At 38.8% G+C, this 19,824-nt stretch overlaps 1 protein-coding gene across 12 annotated transcripts in view; it reads left to right on the top strand.

Annotated features, from left to right (window-relative positions):
* fryl (furry homolog, like) overlaps nucleotides 1–19,824 on the top strand; it is a 73,128-nt gene that overhangs the window by 18,612 nt on the left and 34,692 nt on the right. For 8 of the 12 annotated variants that reach the window (XM_039607145.1, XM_031753658.2, XM_031753654.2 and 5 more), the window contains 11 exons: nucleotides 10,382–10,590; nucleotides 10,967–11,020; nucleotides 12,101–12,240; nucleotides 12,359–12,455; nucleotides 15,022–15,101; nucleotides 15,419–15,499; nucleotides 15,798–15,966; nucleotides 16,550–16,642; nucleotides 16,740–16,838; nucleotides 17,341–17,442; nucleotides 19,312–19,356. In XM_039607145.1, the coding sequence (XP_039463079.1) occupies nucleotides 10,471–10,590; nucleotides 10,967–11,020; nucleotides 12,101–12,240; nucleotides 12,359–12,455; nucleotides 15,022–15,101; nucleotides 15,419–15,499; nucleotides 15,798–15,966; nucleotides 16,550–16,642; nucleotides 16,740–16,838; nucleotides 17,341–17,442; nucleotides 19,312–19,356 (1,080 nt within the window). In that variant the 5' untranslated portion in view covers nucleotides 10,382–10,470. Of the gene's footprint in view, nucleotides 1–1,522; nucleotides 2,181–10,381; nucleotides 10,591–10,966; nucleotides 11,021–12,100; nucleotides 12,241–12,358; nucleotides 12,456–15,021; nucleotides 15,102–15,418; nucleotides 15,500–15,797; nucleotides 15,967–16,549; nucleotides 16,643–16,739; nucleotides 16,839–17,340; nucleotides 17,443–19,311; nucleotides 19,357–19,824 lie in introns of those variants that run through there. The other 4 variants (XM_031753660.2, XM_031753655.2, XM_039607144.1 and 1 more) reach the window with 3 other exon arrangements.

Below are 19,824 nucleotides of genomic sequence, written 5' to 3'. Positions count from 1 at the left end.
TCTGTTATATCGAAACATCCTGCTGATCTCTGAATTGTGCAACAGCAAGCTGTTCCCCTTCTCATTCAGGATCAGACTCTGCTTCACAGACTTCTATATATGGCTTTACATCTCCAGTTGTGGCCATTAGTCACAGTAAAGCTGCTGCATGAGTATATTCCTGGGGATTTTTAGGTTAGTAAATTAGACACATACGTAATAGTTTGACATTTGGGGAAATGCAGTTGGTCAGATTTGAACAGACAGACGGGCAGTATCTTGCTTTTAATGTAGCTCTCGGAAAGATTAAACATGACTCATAGAAGTTCAGATTTAAGGCTTAAAATAAAACAGCGTGATTACTGCAAATTTGCAGTGGTACTGTAAACAATCTGTTTGTGTATTACAAGGCAGAGTTTCACAGTGGAAGCCTGCGTCGGGGTAGCACCAGCCAGGGCTTGACAAAGCATCTGCTTGTGTTGTTTGTTTGCAATGAGCTCTGCCTCACTTTGCATAACTTGTGTAGTGGAGGACATGTGACGAAGGGAGAGACTGAGGGCGAGAGAGAAATGAAGACTAAACTAAAAGAAGACAAAGAACATTTGTCTTTTGCAGCTTTCCCACTGCTTTTCCCTTCAGAATATTTTGGTAACAAACTTAATCCTGTGCTTGACTACAAATTGCTTGATGTCATGTGGATCAGTGTTAAAGTCTCTGCCAGGGCAGGAATAACTAGCGTCAATGCAAGATTAAAATATCAGCTGAATCGTGTGCGTGTGTCTTTCACATTCACACAAAAACAATGGGCTGTTTTCTTACTAATGGGGTGTGTTGTGTGTTTGTGTATCTTTCTGTGTGTTACTATGCCTGGTAGCTTTCAGACAGGGCAGTGATGTAATGCCCATGATTCCTGTGGGTGTGAGCAGTTAGCTTAGCAAAAAGATTAGTTTTGATCACTATAATGCCAAAGAAAACAGGTAGCCAGTCATCTATCCATGTCACTTGGTTGTAGTGACTTGCATTAACATATACCTATTAAGTCATACATATATATTCTTGTTTTAAAAAGTGAAATATACATTTAATGTTAATTTAGGAACATTTTTATTATTTTGGTTGACTAGTTAAGGTGTGTTCAATCTATCCTTCCTCTTTCCTTTGCCTCATCCACCTCCCATTCTTTCCTTTCCCTCCTACTGCAGTTCGGAATGACGCATCAGTATTGCTGTGGAGCTTACAGGAAGTATTGCTTTGATAGGCTAGCGGAGAGGCAGCACAGTAGCAGCTCTGACATGCGTATGCATTACTGAACCACAGCCAGGGAACACTCGCAGCATTTTGATGACATCACCCACCCCCACGCACTGCTCCCTCCCTCCCTGTTTGCTGTTGAAACAAGCTCTCTCCATCTCTCTCACTCTGAGAGAAAAGAGCAGGCATCGGTAAAAGAACAAGAGCTCACTCAGAAGAGGAGGGGCTGGCCATGAGCGAACAGGGAGGGAGAGGGCTTTTGGGGCAGGAGGAGGAGGGTGGCTGACGGTGCTAGCGGGCTAGGACTGGCACACACACATGCACACACACACACACATACACACACACATACAGGAAGAGAAGGGGAGAAGGAATATTACCGCACATTGTTAAGACTTCTATCGCGTACTGTTCTGCTGCTGTTTTCCCTCATTTCAGGAACAAAAGTTCTCATGCAGTTTTGTCCTTCGGTTTTCTGGATTTTTCTCTGCTGAAATGGGGATGAGGGACTCTGTGGACTGGCAAGTGGGCAGCAGGCTCTGGGGTGGAATACTTCTAACTAGCCAGGCTGTGCGCTCTCTCTCCTCTTCTTTCTGATCACTTTTACTCTTCAGCTAACTGGGTGGCAAAAGCGAAAAAGTGGTAGTGCTTCTTGGGTTTCCCGTCATCATCTGCTCGCACTGTTCTTCAGGATGCTGCCTTTAACTAGCACCTGTGGAGGCTAGTACTCAGCTCCTGCTGGTGGAGCCTGCAAGTTTGATAAGTGCAAGGTGTTTATTTTTGAGAAGAGTGGAATGTTTGGCTTTTGGGAAATAAAGGTGAAAGGAAACCTATAAAATTTGTGCCTTCTGGGGAAGCTTAACTTTTGGGAGCTACCATGCTGAGCCTGCAGGATTCTGTCTTCTTTGAGATCAGCATCAAATCTCTCCTCAAGTCTTGGAGTAGCAGCTGTGAGTATCTTTCCAAGCTTGCACAAATGTTTACATACCGCACTTACTGCCACCAGACTTATCTGCCAGAAGCAGCCAGCAGAGCCTGTGCAGCATTGTACATGTCTTTGTGCGTTCCATGCGTGGATTTCTTATATCTCCTTCCTGTATAAGAAAAGTGGCCATTAGTGGAGTTGTCAAGATGACAGATTATGTTTAGTGCAGGTTTAGTCGCCCTTGTTTGATGTGTATGCAGGTGGGTGCAATTAAAGTCTTCATTCAGCAGAGTGCCCTTCTTCCTGCACTCATCATCATGCTGCTGGCTCCTGGATGTCCCAAAGATAATGTTTCTATAGATGAGCATCTACTGATACTTCATGTCCATCTGTGTTATGTATTCCCTCTGTTCTTTTAAAGAACTTGTCTAACTTTCTTTTACTTTTTCCTTATTTATCAACTTGTTATCCGGATTTACTGATTATACATTTTGGATAGATACATTATCAATGTTAATATTGTTATTCGGCTGGCTGTTGTTAACAGTTTGCATAACAGTCAATATAGATATAGATGTTTTTGGTTTTTCCCCCCACATCTGTGCCAAGGGAACAAAGAAACCTTGTTTTAAAATGTTTTATCTCTTCATCAGTCTTTCTCATCTTTGAAGGAGCACAAATTCAATCATGCAAGTTTATGAAATTGAACTCAAAACACAAGGATTCAAGGACTGCTAAATTTATGAGACACAACAGCTAGTTATCAGCAGCTGACATCAGTGCATGTCACCGGAGTCATCAAAGCAAATTCGCCAATACTAAAATGCGGCTGACGCACCCCTGATTTTAATATCCAAATGACTATGTTAAGCACTTCCTTAGGAGTGCTCTCCTATCTTCTGTTCCCCGTCCTCCTAGTTTCGCTATCCTCTTCTTCCTTTCCTCTGGGCCAGCTAATGTTTCTCTACTATTGATCTGTCTTCTGGTTGCCTCCTATTATTAGCTTCCCATGCAGCCCATTATATATCAGGAATCAAAAAGATATTGTCTCTCCAGTCTCATTGAAATGGTAGGGATAGACAAAGACGTCAAGTAGTAAACTGCACTCTTCACGAACCTCTTTTAGTTATATTAGTAACACATATAACTGTTGTGCAGTTTAATTGTGTCTGTGCAGTTTGACAGTTCACCTTGAGTGCACAAAAGACAACACATAGGCTGCAATAGAATTATTCGTCAACACAAAAGTGTTTGCTGAGACTGCTTTAGCTCAGCCATACAACCTCTGAGCCACTGTTCCTTTTGTCTAAAAGAGGAATAGTTAGACCCTCTTTAAAGGCTTATCTGCTGGGCTCTAATCACCTGACTTATTCTGTTTTGGTTAAAATTTAAATTTAGATTTGTATCATTCAGGTTTGGACATAATTGATTGATTTGCACATTATTTTTCAATTTTTCAGTAACAGATGCTAAATGGCATTACCTCTGTTTATATTATCAAATGAGGAAAAGACTGAGACTGATTATAGGGCTGTACACTTTTTTTTTTTTTTTTTTTTTAGTACTGTATATGCAAATATATTACCTGTGTTTCTCTCTGCCACTCACACCCATAGTGGAATTTGTCAGTTTTGATAGCTATAACATTTGTCAAATTTCATGTCGTGTATGCTGTGCATTTTGATATTGTTTCCAGACACGTGCAATGTGGTTACAAAATACTGATTTGAGTTATGTATTTTGATCAGCATGCCAGCTAAATTCATTTTAATTAGTTGTAACAATTTTTGATGCATTAGAATATCACAGTTTTGGATTTTTTAAATTGTTTTCTAGTTTTTGGGAGCCATTTCTGCAAGTCAGGATTCCGTGTATTATGTATTATGGCAAAGGCATGCTGCCTAAAAACAAAGAGTGCCAACAAAGAGAAATTTGTGTATTAAGCTTCAGTGAACATGAACAGATGTGCTACACCCTACTTCAATGACTATATACTTGAGGATTTAGCCAGTCATTTAGATCACTATGTGCCAGGAGATATACAATCTAGTGCTTTTAACATAATTGTTGTGTTTTATTTTGCACAATTTGAGCTAGCTAAGTGAATGTCGAGGTTGGACCTACACTTCATTTCTGTTTGCCATAACCACAACACAAGTTTCTAGGTATTTAGTAACCACAGTCATTTTAGTCTAGTAGGTAAAGGTTTGCTACTCAAATTTCTAAAGTGCAAACTTGTATCAGCAACATCCAAAATGTGTTGAAATTACCTCCCTTTTAAATTATGTATAAAGTTATTTCTAGCATTGTAGGCGGATAAGAGCTTGTTGAACTTCTATCTTTGGAAATTGTCACAAATGGTCTGCAGAGTTAAGGGGTTTTGTTGCCTGAGGGGGAAAAAGCATTACATCTGTAAAAAGTAGAATGCACAAAGTCTAACTGTTTTCATTGGCTGTGAAAAGAAACATGTCCCCCTTTCACATAGGCTCTTGAAATAACACTGTGCTTTCTTTTGTCAACCTTGCATGTTTTCTCTGAGTCTGCATCAGAAGTGCTACAGGTGCTCTTATTCTGTCAGACAGTCTGAAGATTTGCAGGTTAACCAAATAAATGTTCCATGGACCTGAGTGTCTTTATACTGGTGACCTGCTCAGTGTTTACCCTGCTCCTCACCCAGTATATGATGGGAGAGGCGTGAACCCCCTAACCCTGAAACGGATATGTGAGTTATAAAATCGAGGAGAGTATGGTTGCAGTGATCACAAGACAAATTTTTCATGAAACATGTAGCAGTTATTGTTTGACCTTGGTAACTGTTTTCCCCCCTTGAAATATGTAAGAATGGTAAACATCCAGCCAGACACATTTGCAGGAAGTCTCAATCCTCTCCCTGAAGGTAGCAAATACTTGAAGACTTTTATATTTTTTAAAAAAGTATTTGAAGAATACTTGAAGAATTATAGATTTTATATATATTATACTATAGAAGGTTGGTATCTGTATCCCCCAAAAATAATTTGTATTTGAAAATGCGAGTTTATAATGCATTTAAGTGGGGCTGTTACCCTTAAACACAGTTGTATATCTTGTGTTACTTACTTGGAAATTTAGTAAGTGACACAAGATATTGTAAGTATGTGAGGGCACACAGAAATACAAAGCTCTGCAGTAAAACATCCACCTGTTGAGTAAACAACTTTGTTCCATTTATCCCTTTTAACTACTTTCTACCTTTACTACTCTCTCTCTCTCTCTCTCTCTCTCTCTCTCTCTCTCTCTCTCTCTCTCTCTCTCTCTCTCTCTCTCTATATATATATATATATATATATATATATATATATATATATATATATATATATATATATATATATATATATATATATATATATATATATATATAAAAAACAAACAAAAAGGGCTTCTAAGTTAAATGCACGTGTGATGCTTTCTCCATTATAACATCCAGTAATAATTTCATTAAAACATTCAATGAAATCAAAGTTTGGCCTTTAATTGCCAAATACTGATCATTCATGATGGAACATGTCATTATTGGTTTCTCAATTAATCTCTTTTGAACTGATGTCTCCTAAGCTTCTGGTGATACATTTATTTTTCCCGTGTATCTTTTAAATTCTCTTTTATTTGGAAGGTATAATGGTGAAGAGTACACCAGTAATAACTTGTTAAAAACTCAGCATGTTGAGACATAATGGCAGAACTGGCACTGCCACACCACATAAACCCTAGCAGTAAGTCTTTTGTCTCTGTTTCAAAAAAAAAAAAAAAAAAAAAAGGACGCACCCTCAGCTCTGCATTCCAACCGTATGTGTGTGTTTGTGCTGTTGTTGCCAGTGTTCACGAGCAGGCATTTGGGAGGGCTTTATTTTAACTGTGACAAGGTGGAGTCACTGCTGTAATAGTTGTGTAATCCTGCGGGGTGCTCAATTTCTTAAGCACTTTTTATAGGCCTCACACAACAAAACACGCTGAGCATTTTCTGATGCAGCGTTTTAGCAGAAGCACAACATTTCTCCGTATTAGAAGGGTAACTGCAATACTGTCTAACCCTGAGATCATGATGTTCTTAGAAACTGAGATACCAGAGTTCACTTACGTAACTGTGGTAGTAAACTAAAGCAGTAAACTAAACTTAAAGTGAGATTGTCCATTAGTTATTAAATATGGAATTGCAGAGCCATCAAGTGTTGAACATTCATTTAAAAATAACTCATTTGCATTCAAATGAGATATGGAATATACATGTGGGTCAACGCTACTAATACTACAATATTGTATTGCTTCCCCCCTTCTCTCCAGTGATTAGCATTTAAACATGCAGGTGCTAAAATTGGACTGCTTTGCCAGTTAGACTTGCCAGAAGTGAAATTTGGCTTTGAATGAGAAGTGAAACAGGACTTCAGGGCAAAGGGTGTGACAAAATACTAATAAAGTAATTTATTGTATTGCTTCCTCTTGCAATATGTGATCACTAAATATCCATGTTTTGTTAAAATACTTTCATTGCTTCTTGTAAAAGCAGTGTAAACTAATGTGAAATCAGCCAGCTTGCAGTGAAGAGCAGTAAAGCCAAAGGAGGTAAAAGCTGGAGAGCTCAGAGAGCTGTGGTAATCAAATCAACAATCTAGTTCATTCAGTTTACTCACTATCAAAGTTGAATAATAATAGGTACATTAATCACAATGCACTTACTCTTTGGCTTTTACCCTAGTCAAAAACTCAGTTAATAAACTTTCAGTTAGCCTAAATTCTGGAGGAGTTTGTAAACAACCGTATAGTTTGGGGTTTTTGTTGTTTGTTTTTCGTTCCATTTCTCTGCTATGATTTGTGCGTTTGCTGGCTTTAGCAGAGAGTCATAGCCTGGCATCCTACTAATGACTGGCATGTCCTAGGGAGAAAGAATGAGAGGGGGGAGGAGCAATGCAGACACTTGGCCCAAAAAAGGATGCCTTGCTTTGTTTTTCTCATTGACTGGAAAAGTACACTGTTGGAGTATACGCAATCCAGTTGGACTGGGGTGGGAGCAAAAAAGATGGAGGGGGTAAGGGACGCAACACTGATTGGCTATTAAGAGCGAGCTGTGTTACATCACTGGGGGTGTTGGTGAAGCACAGTAAACAAAGAGGGAAATGTTTGAAAGACTCTCTGTCCTGCTGGACAGCATGACCACAATACATGCTACTACGCTCCCTCTTCTACCTCCCTGCTTTCATTTGCACTCAAAAAAGACGGTTATTAAGTTTTATAGTGTTGTTGTTCTTTCTTTTTTTTTTCTTTTTTTTTTGTAAGAAAACAAAAGTTGAGGGCTAAGAAATGTCAAATCCAGTAAGTGTTTAAAATCCAGCCTTGTTTACATCCATGAGCGCTCACTATCGGTATCCTGCTATTTTCCTGCCTGCACATTGTTGCATACCTCAAGTTACTCCCACCTTTTAATCCTCTTTTGATCAACCTTAAAGGAATGTGTGTCTGACACATGCATACACACAAACACTGGGAATCTCAGTTCATTGAATAGTGGTTGCAGATTTTGGTTTACAACACATATCTTTGCACTATGCGATGGAGGGTGGTCCTTCTACTGCATACTGACGTGAACTACATTTGCCTTATATTTTTATCCAGTAAATGATACATGTAACAGTGTAACTTTGTACAGGTAGTCACTTAGAGTCACTTAATTTTTGGATAATTAAGACAGGATAAGTGAGATAAAGTGATTATAGTGCCACATTCTCTCAAAATTTACATCCCACCAGTCAATGATGACTTTTGTTTGTTTTGATGGCTTCTCTAACAAACATCTGCAATCGGTGGGAACTTTGTTCATGTGGTTTTATACCAGACCCAGAGCAGAACAGGGACTGCTATCACTGCTTGCACTTCAAGGTGGTGGAGTTGGTTTCGGTACAAGTAATGAGGAACTCGTTGGCGAGACAGCCGAGCGATGTCTCCCTGTTCTCTCTAAAGATTTTCTCTGGAAGTTTTGCTTTTTCTCACCACCAAATTTGTACTGCATTCTTGCAAAAGAAATAGGTAGCAGGTGAATAAATAAATTCTCAATGATTGCAAATGTAACTAAAAGTAGTGTGTTTTATTCAGGAGTGTAGTAGTGTTTGGTGGCTGAATACTTTATCATTTTGGTTACCTATGCTGCAGTATAAGAGAATTTGAAAACTGCTGTCATTATTCTATGAAGTGAATCAGCCTGTTGGTGATTTAGCATCAAGATCAGTGGCCATAACCATAACCAGGAAGAGAAAGAACAAGGCCTTTCTTGGGAGGGAAAGAAGGGGCCATTCACTGTCAACTATACACTTAGCAGAGATCATTAAAGACTAGACTGGAAGTTGTGTCCCAGCAGTTGCATAAATTTTAAACACCATTATATGTTCCTTTTATAGAGATTGTTAAGACCTTTTGGTTCATTTGATTTTTTTTATTTATGTCAGATGGAACATAAACTGAACCTTGTACTTGAGTAGTGGAGTAAAAGCCTTGCTGTGATAGTAATTGCTTTTGAGTTTGAGATTTGTGGTTATTTCTTCTTATTGTATATAGGATTTGCATTAAGCATGGATACACTTCTATTTTTGCCAGACAGACAAAAATAGAAGTGTATCCATGCTCTAGCTTTTCAGCCATAGCTTAAGACTCTTCTAAAGATTTGCCTATAACATTTGAATAGGAGAACCAAATGTTCTGTGCCACATGCAAACCTGCAGAGTGCCCTGGGTTTTCCAAGTGACTCTAGTCAAATATGTTTCAGGAAAGATGGTCTACTGAAGGAATCCCGTAGAAATGTGGAGAACACCACTGCACTATCAGATAACACTATAATTTTTTTTTAGTTTTGCCTTAAAAAAACATTTAAAGGTCAATATTGTGGTAAAGCAGGCCATCTATCTTCTATGTATTGAAAAAAATTCTGCTGTTGCATCTTTAAAATCTGTTGCATTGCTCACAATCAACATGAAATTTACGAAATCGTCTAAGCACTCTGATAAATTTTATTGCACAGCAAGAACCAGGAAATCAAAGTCACCCCTCTATGATACTTCATTGTTGGTCTTTTGTTTTCAACTTTACCATTACTGGCTTTGTATTTTCAGTATTAACTGTAACTATTTTAATCTCAGTGGTGGCAAATATTTGGAATATACTGATTTTTTTTTTTTTTTTTTTTTTTTTAAATATAGAGCTACAAATCTGTATTTAAACAGGTTTGGTGTGCTAATAAAAGTTAAAAAGCAGATGGGTGTAGTGTTAATGGAACACTGACAGAATTTGCTTATGGACTTGTTGTGCTACAAGGGAAGAATTTATACCACTCACTTGGTTTAGCCTATCACAAAAAAGTAGCTTGAATCCCTCTGTTGAACAAGTCAAGGTAGAGCTAGTCTGACAAATAACTACCCATACAATGATTTTATCATTTCAGCATGTATAAATAAAATGAGCTAGAAAGCATTTTTTTTGTCGTGGTTTATGAATTTTGCTACCTCTGGGGGAAAAAAAGCAAGAGATGGCTACTTAGCTCTTTTTTAGTATTTGTAAAAACATTAGCTTATCTTCTGCTGATACAGCTTCATGTTTATCATACAAATATGAGCGTGCTATCAACAGCCTTATCTAATGTCTTGGCAAGGAAGCAAAACGGGGTATTTCCCAATCAGACTATTCCTTAAAGTTGTCGTGTGTAGCCAGTGTGCTCCCTTTGATCACAATAGAGAAGTAGATTTATAAATAAATGTATAAAGTATAAAAAAGGTATAGTCATTTCAGACTAATTTAGCAGAAAGAGCTGGTGTGTAATATTCTAGATTTAGAAAACAAAATATTTAGTTTTTTTCTAAAGATAGATTACAATAACTAATGACATGGCTCTAATAGGAATTATGATTATCCCCATGTTTGCTTTTTCAGGTGATTTGAACCCATTATGTGCAGTATGAGTTTAGAAAATGAGCTTTATAAAAACAGACACGATTCAAATGGAAATTGTATATTTGTTCTAGTCGGCGCTGCAATTGCTCTCTCATCACTTCAGTCATTTTACCTCTTTAGGAAACGTCTGAGCTTGTGTTTGGATTAGAACGAGCGCATGACCTTACATTTTTCTAAGAGTTTTATTCTTAACATGACCCTGCTGCTTTGACTCTCACTGTATTATTTCCTAACATCTACCCTCTGGCATCTCTGCAGCTTCTGCACCAGTCAGCAGCAGCGTGAATAGACGCCGTGCACCCTCCTCGGTGACTCCCCTCTCGTGGGAGAAACACAACATCGCCGCCATGTCGAGCATCACCATTGACCCTGAGCTCAAGCCCGGGGAGTTTGTCATCAAGAGTCTATTTGCTGAGTTTGCTGTGCTGGCTGAGAAGAAGATCGAGATGGTGATGGCTGAACCGCTGGTGAGTCCACAGGGGGTAAAGTTGATGTAAAGAAATACAGGAAATGTAATTTAATGCACAACACGTGATGCAATATACTGCTGAGACATCCTCTTCACTTTTGCAACCAACTGCAAAGTCTTTAACTGTCAGGCAAATGTTATTGTAAATGAGCAACGGCATTGTTGTACATTTCCTGTCTTTTACATTAGGTAGCTGTCAGGTTAGTCAGGTTAATATTGTAGCCTTAATTCTTAACTTTGTTGTCAAGAGTTTTAGTGTGGTTCATTAGCTGAATAGTAGGCTAAACAATCTGCTATCATGCTGTTAACAAAAGTATCCCTGCTGGGCTCGTCACACAATAATTCCTGTTCTATTTCTTTCTCTCCAATAACAGGAGAAACCCCTGTCCCGTTCCCTCCAGAGAGGAGAAGACCCACAGTTTGACCAGGTCAGTTCAGCTGTAGTAAAGATTACGTCATGCATTTATTATTAGTGTGACAGTTTCATTTCCTACTTGGACAAACAGCAGTCACACCTCTGTGTGTGTGTGTGTGTGTGCGCACTGTGTTTAGAACGCCAGCTCTACCCAATCAATGCTTCATTCAATGGCTCGTCTGTCCCTCATCTGTAGCTGGTGCAGGACTCTATACAATAGGCCTGCCTGCTACAGAATGCTTTGTTCAGCACAACACAAAGCCAATGAGGATATGGTGGTATAGATCCAGCTGTCCCCATTGTGAGTGAGGGAGAGAAAATGGGTATAGAGAGCGCCAAAGTGAGAGTGTAGAAACGCTGTGTCATCCTCAGCAGTAAATCAGCATCGGGTGCTGGAGTGTATCTGCCTGGCACCATAAGGGCAGAGAGAGGAATTGCATAACTCCCCTGCATGGCATTTGTCATCCAACCACCCTCCTCATCATGCTGCGCTGAACCTTAAACACACAAATGTGCATATACTCTTAAATTGTTAATGCGTGCTGACCTGTTAATGCAGAGGCAGAAGGCACCAGCTCACATGATCACTGACGCAATCACAGTGCTGAGATCTGCAAGTTATTGTGGTCTTAGACATAAACACCTCAGAAGCATGTGTGCCTTCTTGGAATCCTTTGGATTTGCTTTTAAATACAGTCCTACTTTGTTTTTTTAGTGATGTAATTTGATATTGCCTTAAATAAAGCCATGCTTGGAGTGTTTTGCATCTCTTCTCTCACTGCACTATGACTTAGACACTTACACTCTGTCTTTGCACTTTAAATGCTCAAAGGTGCATAATGCCATGAAATAACTAAAAGTTTATGTCATATGTCACATATCTAAATAAAGCCCTGAAATTTAGTTAAGACTAGTGTTCTGTACTCACCCTAAATGCTCCTCATTAGTTATAAGTACTGCTTGTGGGGCAGCCTTCTCTACGCACATGCTGTAATTTGTATAGGATTAAATTTTTGAATTGTGAAAATGCTGATTTTGTGTAGTTTTAGTTGGAATAGCCAGCTGTTTTAACAAGCATGTTGTTGTTTTCCAGTTAATAAGCTCTATGAGCTCAATAGCAGAACACTGTTTGCCCTCCCTATTGCGCACACTGTTTGACTGGTACCGGCGGCAGAGTGGCACTGAAGACGAGTCTTATGAGTACAGGCCTCGCTCGAGTACTAAGTCTAAAGGGTGAGATACTTACCATTGTTTCATTCATTCTTAACCTTCTTCTCTCGAACAAAAAGATTATGGGCAAAAATGATTGCTTTAGGATTATCTTTGTTGACTTATATTTCCTGTTTTGCAGAGATGAACAGCATCGGGACAAAGATTACCTTCTGGAGCGCCGGGACTTAGCCATAGATTTCATTTTTTGTTTAGTTTCAGTGGAAGTTCTAAAACAGGTGAGTTACCTGACACTCTGTGTTTAATGATTTACACTGCCTATAAAAACAATTTGCCAGTCGGGTTGACGAATGTTTACATATGGAAGAAGAAGTGCAGTGCACCTGTTTGACCTGATGTTGGCATGATCTTTTCCTGGTAACTAGTGAGTGGTTGAGAATGCAGTTTATTTTTACCGCATGTAGAACTGCCTTATGTGTGTTATTATATATTATTTTGTTACTTTGGATACATGTCCTGAATATCAGATATGCATTTCCTGTGCAGTTAAAGACTTCTGACTGTAATTGATTTATGAAGTACAGTTTTATTACATAAATAGCCGGTATACTTGTCTACCTTTTTGTTGCACCCAGTTGTTTGGTTGATCGAACTATTCACTTGGTTTTAGACAGTTATTCATACTCTTGGCGCTGGCTCTGCTGTTCAAACCCTTTATTTGAGATCAGCAGCAAATCAGAAAAAAGTTATCTTATGGTAAAGTCACGCTAGAAAAAACAGTGGTTGGAGATCATTGCATGACCAAAATTATTGTGACAGTTGGTTGCTTCACAGACGGGGACCATGTCTGCAACCACTTGTTGCTATCTTCGACACAACAATATTATGATAAAACACAATGAGAAACAGAAGAGAGATTTTTGGCAAAACTTCACAAACTTCCAAGGTGGAAGAGTAAAATTCTAAAGAGGTTAAAGCCAGAGCAACACTTGGCAATATGATGGATTCAGTCTTCTATCAGCTTGCAATTTGAGTGTGGCCAAGTTGGCAATTACACACAATCTTTTTGTGATAATATTGCGATTAATTGGAATGAATCTGTGAAAATCGTCAATTTGTTGCACATGACATGCACAGAAATTCACGTTAAGTACTCGCAGTCAGTATTCCGTGGAAACCCTATAATTTATGTTTGAAGTAGCAATTCAGAAATTCCTATACATCTGGTGGCGTACTTTCTGCGGGATGGCAGTTTAACTGCAAAATGAGGTAAACGCTCAGCAGCCCTGGCTTTCGTACAAGAATATAACCAGAATACAACCAGTTTGCAACCAGTTGGCAGCCAACTGGTAAAAGAGACAGATCCCAGACAAGATCAGCTCAGATTGATTCAGATTGATTGCAGCATGTTGTCTGTCTGTGTTTATAAATTAGGCCACAGTTATTTGCAAATCTATGGCGCAATTGCAATCAGTCTGACTCAGACTGCCCTTGTTTGGAAACAGGTGGCCTCGTACCAAGGGACCTGTACAATCACCTTGCAATCGGAAGTATTCTTCCAAGGGGTTGCACGCTCAGCCTGGGCAATCGGTTGGTTGCTTTAGCTAATTACAGTTGGTTACTGATGGCAACAAAACCACCAGTTTTTTCCCTAGTCGCGAAGAGGTTGCAATCCTATTTTTACTCTAGTGTGACTGAGCCATTAAAGGGAAAGGCTTGTTTCAGCTTGTTTCATACTAAGGCTACGTTCACACTAGCCCGGATAGATGTTTTCAGTTGTTTTCACAGAGTTGCACGTCCACATTGAAACGGCCGAAAACATTCCAGTACTGCGCATGCATGAAACGCAAGAAGATTTGGCCTGCCTCATTTCTGTCTGCCGCTTATTTACTTTCCGGCTCTTTGAAACGTCGCGGCAAAATGTTGAGGAGAAGCACAGAGTTTTTTAAATGGACTAACAATGAGGTGGAGTTGTTGCTGCGAGTATCACAAAAGTACAAAGTTGCAAAAGCGAGTAAGAATTAATGAATTTGAAGAAAAGCTATCTGGAGTATGTACAGACTGATATTAATCTTTAATAGGGCTGTCAAAATTGAGAGCAAACAAAACAACTGCTGTATAATGCCCTCCGCTATTTAGTTTAATTGGTCACATGACTGCATCGTATGACTAATATGCGCTATCGTTTTAGAAAGTCTGTGTTTTCGCTGTCCACACTGCGACGCAAAAGCACCGTTTTGAAATGTATGCGTTTTCGAGAGCGTTTTGAAAACGCGTTTTCAAATGAAAACGCATTAGTGTGGACGTAGCCTAAGGATGCACTGAGGGGCTGCACTAAGGCCCCTTGGTAATGCAAATAAACCTGTGAAGCATGCAAAGCTGCTCTCGTGAAGTCCAAGAATAAGAATTTGGAACAAATGGGAAATGAACAGAATAGGGCCACACTATTAATTGCTGGTGTCATCATTTATGAGACAGTTTGAATTACTGTACTTTTTTCCTGATTCAACTCATCAGTGATTTGCAGACTAACATGTCAGTATTATAATATATTTGTATTGTTTATGTTGTGGTGGAGAAGTGAACTACAGTGTAGCTATTCAGGGCTTTCCCACTAGGGAGCACAAAGTTAATAAATTCAGTGGCAACATACCAACTCCCAGCTGAGTGTGTTTCTAAAGTGGACTGTCGAGAACTGAGCAGCATTCTGAACTAAGAGCCAGTCCCTAGGGACCAGGGCAGAGTTGTCCTTGGCTTTGCTCCTGAGGGGAGAGTAATGAATGGTAGCAAATGAGAACTATCAATGCTCCTAATAAGACTAATGTTTTCGTGTTTACGTCACAGATTCCTCTTCATCCAGTGCCAGATGTTTTGGTACACGAAGTCCTAAACCTGGCCTTCAAGCACTTTAAACACAAAGAGGGGTAAGTAAGCATCAAACTCCAGACAGAGAAGTGACACAGATGAATAAGACCGGACTAAAAAGTGCTGATGAATATACCCTCTTTGGCTTTGCAGTAGGGAGTCAGTCATTTATTTATGTCTGTTTGAGCAGACTGGCTCAATGCTCATTATTTGCATTTAAACAAGGCACAAGTAGCTCTTGTTCAGCATCTTGAGTCAACCTCAAGTAAACACAGTTACTTTAAGTGCTTCTGTTGTTGTGTGAATAGTTTTTTGATGTATGTTAAATAATTCAGCAGTTGTTTGACTTGATGCCATATCCTTTATTAATTTCCAGGTACTGTGGACCCAACACTGGCAACGTGCACATCATTGCAGACCTGTATGCTGAGGTTATAGGGGTTCTTACACAGTCAAAGTGAGTAAGCTGAACTGTGCCTTTAAGCATAAGACTGGAGAAATTGTTTACAGTTTTTCACATTTCTCATAAAAAAACGGTGTGAATTGAGCACAGTGTAATAAATGGGATTAGACATTTGTTTGTACAAATATTGCAACTGAATTTTAGAACAATTAAAACCATTTAATTACATTCTTTAGTAATTAAATTTAAATGTGCATTGCCAGGCAGAATGTTGCCTATATGCATTACCCCGTACAAACTCTTGTTGGGAGGGTTTTTGTAAGTGCTAATATATCTCTGCCTCTGTGCTCAGGTTCCAGGCAGTGAGGAAGAAGTTCATCACAGAACTGAAGGAGCTGAGGCAAAAAGAGCAGAGTCCTCACGTAGTCCAAAGCATTATCAGTCTCATCATGGGCATGAAGTTCTTTCGGGTTAAAATGTATCCTGTGGAGGACTTTGAGGCTTCGTTTCAGTTTATGCAGGTAAATAATACTATTTATGCAGAGTATACCTGCAAGTGTAACTTAGATGCGTTTGCAGAATTGTACCAGATGTTTTTTTCTTTTTCTTTTTAAACTGCTGCCCCTTTGTTCAAACTCAGCAGCTCTCTGTAGCAATAGCTCATATAGCTAAATGAGTAACGATCAGAGGTGAGGTCTGCCAAGAATTGAGTGTAAATGTATTTTAGGCTTTGCTAGGAGCTGTGAATGGAGCACTAGCTTTTTCATTAATCTTTATACAGTGATGGGGGAAAAAAAACATTTGCTGTTCTCTCTTTCCATTACCATAATTTCCTACTGTGTTGATGGAACATGCTATGGTTTATGTCCTTTACTCTGTTCCCATAGGATCTTGTACCAAATTATATTGTCTGATCACTGCATTTCTTATCACACTGGTTAGGTCTGTGTATATATTTTGTTTGGGTCCAGGCCTGTTATTTTTTTTAATTATTTTTTTTTTTTAAATTTTCTACTTAACTCATGTAAATGGAGTGTAATGACACGTCTGCATGATGTTTAGCTGCATTCTTGTTTACATGCATGCCCTTGGTGTCCTTCCTAGGAATGTGCCCAGTATTTCCTGGAGGTGAAGGATAAAGACATAAAGCACGCTCTTGCTGGCCTTTTTGTCGAGATTCTCATCCCCGTCGCTGCTGTGAGTAACCAGCAAAACATTGTGTAATTTTCGACTGTTGCGTAAACATTGAGTCTGAATCTCGTTTTGCCAAACTAATGTTCGGTTCATCCTCTAGGCGGTGAAAAATGAAGTCAACGTGCCATGCTTAAAAACCTTTGTGGAGATGCTCTACCAGACAACATTTGACCTTAGTTCTAGAAAGAAGCACTCTTTGGTAATAACACTGACATCCATTCTTTTCCTCTCTTCCTCTTCAGCCCTGACTCTGTTTACTTCAAATTTTTAACACTTCCTTTTCTTTTTATCTCTCACTCTTCCTTTATTTTGTCAACACCATTATTTTGCTCCCAGACCACCAAGTCTGACGTTATCATCCAGATAATGTTATGTCTAAAATGAATAAATACAGTCTCGCCCCTTTGTCCATTATATTTGCTGTTCTTAAGGCAAGATGTACCTTTATTTTTTTCTTCTTTTTTTTTTCTTTTCATCCTAGTCTAATGTAACACGTTATGTTGATGATGCTTCCAGCAGTTTTAGTATTGTGCAGACTGCGATAAATAGATCTTTTGGTCTCAGCTTGTGATACTGTCTTTGCTTTTGGTCTGTCTTTAGTGTGGGAGGCCTTTTGTTTTCAGATCAGAAGTGCATACAAAAAATTCAGACCTCGTGAGAAAACCACTTTATTTTGATTCTGACACTGTCTTTCTCCCCAGGCTCTGTATCCCCTGGTGACATGCTTGCTGTGTGTCAGTCAGAAGCAGTTCTTTCTCAACAACTGGCACATCTTCCTGCAAAATTGCCTCTCACACCTCAAGGTAATGTTAGCATCATCCTTTACAATCCAGTTCAATTCACAAAGGTGAAACAGTAGATTTATATTAAGGTATTTTAAAGTCACTACACTTTTTCTATCTAATTCAGTTCAAGTCTGAAAATTATATTCTGGTGTTTTTATGGTAGTGCAAAGGAACCATACAGGGTTTTTTTTTCCTAAAATAATTAATATAAAGGTTATTTCTGTCAAAAGTAAACAAAATCTTGGTGTCCTGATACCGATGTGTTGATCGAAGATGTTGTCTTTGTTGTCAAGGGTGTGCTCTGTGGTTCTGTCTCAGTATCAAAATGTGCTTTCCCCTCCATCATCAATAAACTAGATCTGGACAGGAATAGCACTTGATTTGATGATGTAAAAGTAAAGCAAAGTAAAGCTTTTATTTAGTGTGTATAACATGCATGGACCATATATACTCAAAAGTGGACAAAATGCAAATGTGTAAGCAGAAATTATTCTATTTGGTTGTACATCTACGGCTAATTTCAAAGATGCGACTCTAGCACTTTTATATGCTGTACATTTAATGTAAACCTGTAATGAAATGTAAACTGTAATGCACAATGCATAATATGTTAACTCAAGTGCTGTTTTCACTCAGGTCTGTTAATCACTCCTCGTAAACCAATTACAAAGGGATCAAACCTGTTTCCCTCCCGTTTCTGACCATTCAACCCAGAGGCAGATTGACCAAATCACTGACTTGACTGCCTGACTTAATGACTGTCTTTTCCCATTCTGCATTGATTGTCCTTTGAGGAGACTGTTTGATCTTCTGGTGGATAAATTACACTTTGCGTCTTTGTGACTTTCCACTGCTATCCAGTGGTTTTGAATGGCCGTCTGTCTTTTCAGTGATCTCATTCCAGCATTTTCTTTCACTAGAGTGACTGTTTTGCATTTCCTCTGTTTGAAAAATAATAATCAGTAATTTTCCCAAGCGTTGATAGTGATTCTGTGATTGAGATCTGTGATCTTGTGGGTTTGTGCTATGGTTTGACTGTAGTGATGATTTTAGTGATTTGCCGGGTCGTGTTTTTAACCTTGTGGCTGCTCTTGAGAGTTGTAAATGTAAGGGCTCTGCTTCACTTAACAAATTGCATCATTTGAATACTCGGTAAAAGTCAAATTCAACCAGGTGAGCGAGATAGTTTTCTGTCTCTACGCTGAAGCAAAAAGTCAAGAATTCATGTTGCTTGGTTGAATAATTATACAAGTTATTTACCTTTATTTATATGTCTGCATGTAGTAAATGCATGATGGAGTGACAAAAAATACACATAACGGTTTTCAGAGATTATGCCGTAGTTTTGCAGCCCTGTTTTAAATTCTGAACCCCACATGGTTAAAATACAACTTGTTAAGCATGGATTTTGTGCGGAATAACTGAATTGGCCGTTGCTGCTCATTGGCTTAATAGGTGAAATGGACAAATATTGTGGCATTTTTCTTTTTTGTCTTTTGTTTTTCCATCCTTGTGTTCGCCTTGCGTATATTCCTTTCTGTGTAATTTCCCTCTCTGTGTGTTTGATTTCTAAACCACAGCACACCTTATTTTACTTTGCTTTTTTTCACAATAAATAGCATCAAAATATATCAAATACAAATGAACTGTTACTTTACTCAACATGCAAGTTGTATGTTGAACAGTTCATTATTTTTCTTTTAGGTTAATGTTGATTTATGTACTGTCACATTGACAAGAGTAAAGAGAGTTGAATCTGCTCTTGTCATATCTGTTTAGGCTGTGTGTCTTTGTTTTTGCTTATAACTTGCATGTGTCCCTCCCCAAACCCTACATTCTTTGTCTCCTGTTATTTGACCCTTTTTTTTTCACGTTGGCTCGCTCCAGATGCCGTCTAACAACAGCATCCGAAAGCAGATTGAGACGCTGCAGGTGAGTTATCTGGTGACGGTGGCTAGCTTGATGCTCCCTTCCTTTTAACGGTCCAGAGTCCTGATCACGATGTAGGCTAGTGGAGTTGTGAAGAGGCTAATCGTTCTTTGGTGTGACATTGAAGCGTTGCTCAGTGAAAACAGTAAACGAAGGGGACACTTGAAGCTTGTGTTGTTGCTTTAGGCTTTGTGGGTGAGCTGGTTTGTCTTCATGAGCAGTGGTGTTTTGCTTTTGTGTCTTTGTAGTTAAATAATTTCATTTTGATTGTTGATACATTTTTGCACGGTGAGATGCACAGTAGTGGGGAAAGTACTCAAATCTTTAAGCTAATTGCCACAGCATAGAAACACTGTTACAACTAAAACCCCTGCGAAAAAAGTTTCTTTTATATGATAAGAAAAGCATTAGAAATGACATCTACCACACTACACTTACTGCCAAAAGTAAAGGAAGTTATCGTATGCTATT

Source organism: Oreochromis aureus, linkage group 23, assembly GCF_013358895.1.
Source record: "Oreochromis aureus strain Israel breed Guangdong linkage group 23, ZZ_aureus, whole genome shotgun sequence".
NCBI lineage: Eukaryota > Metazoa > Chordata > Actinopteri > Cichliformes > Cichlidae > Oreochromis > Oreochromis aureus.
This window is presented reverse-complemented; position numbering and strand designations above follow the sequence as displayed.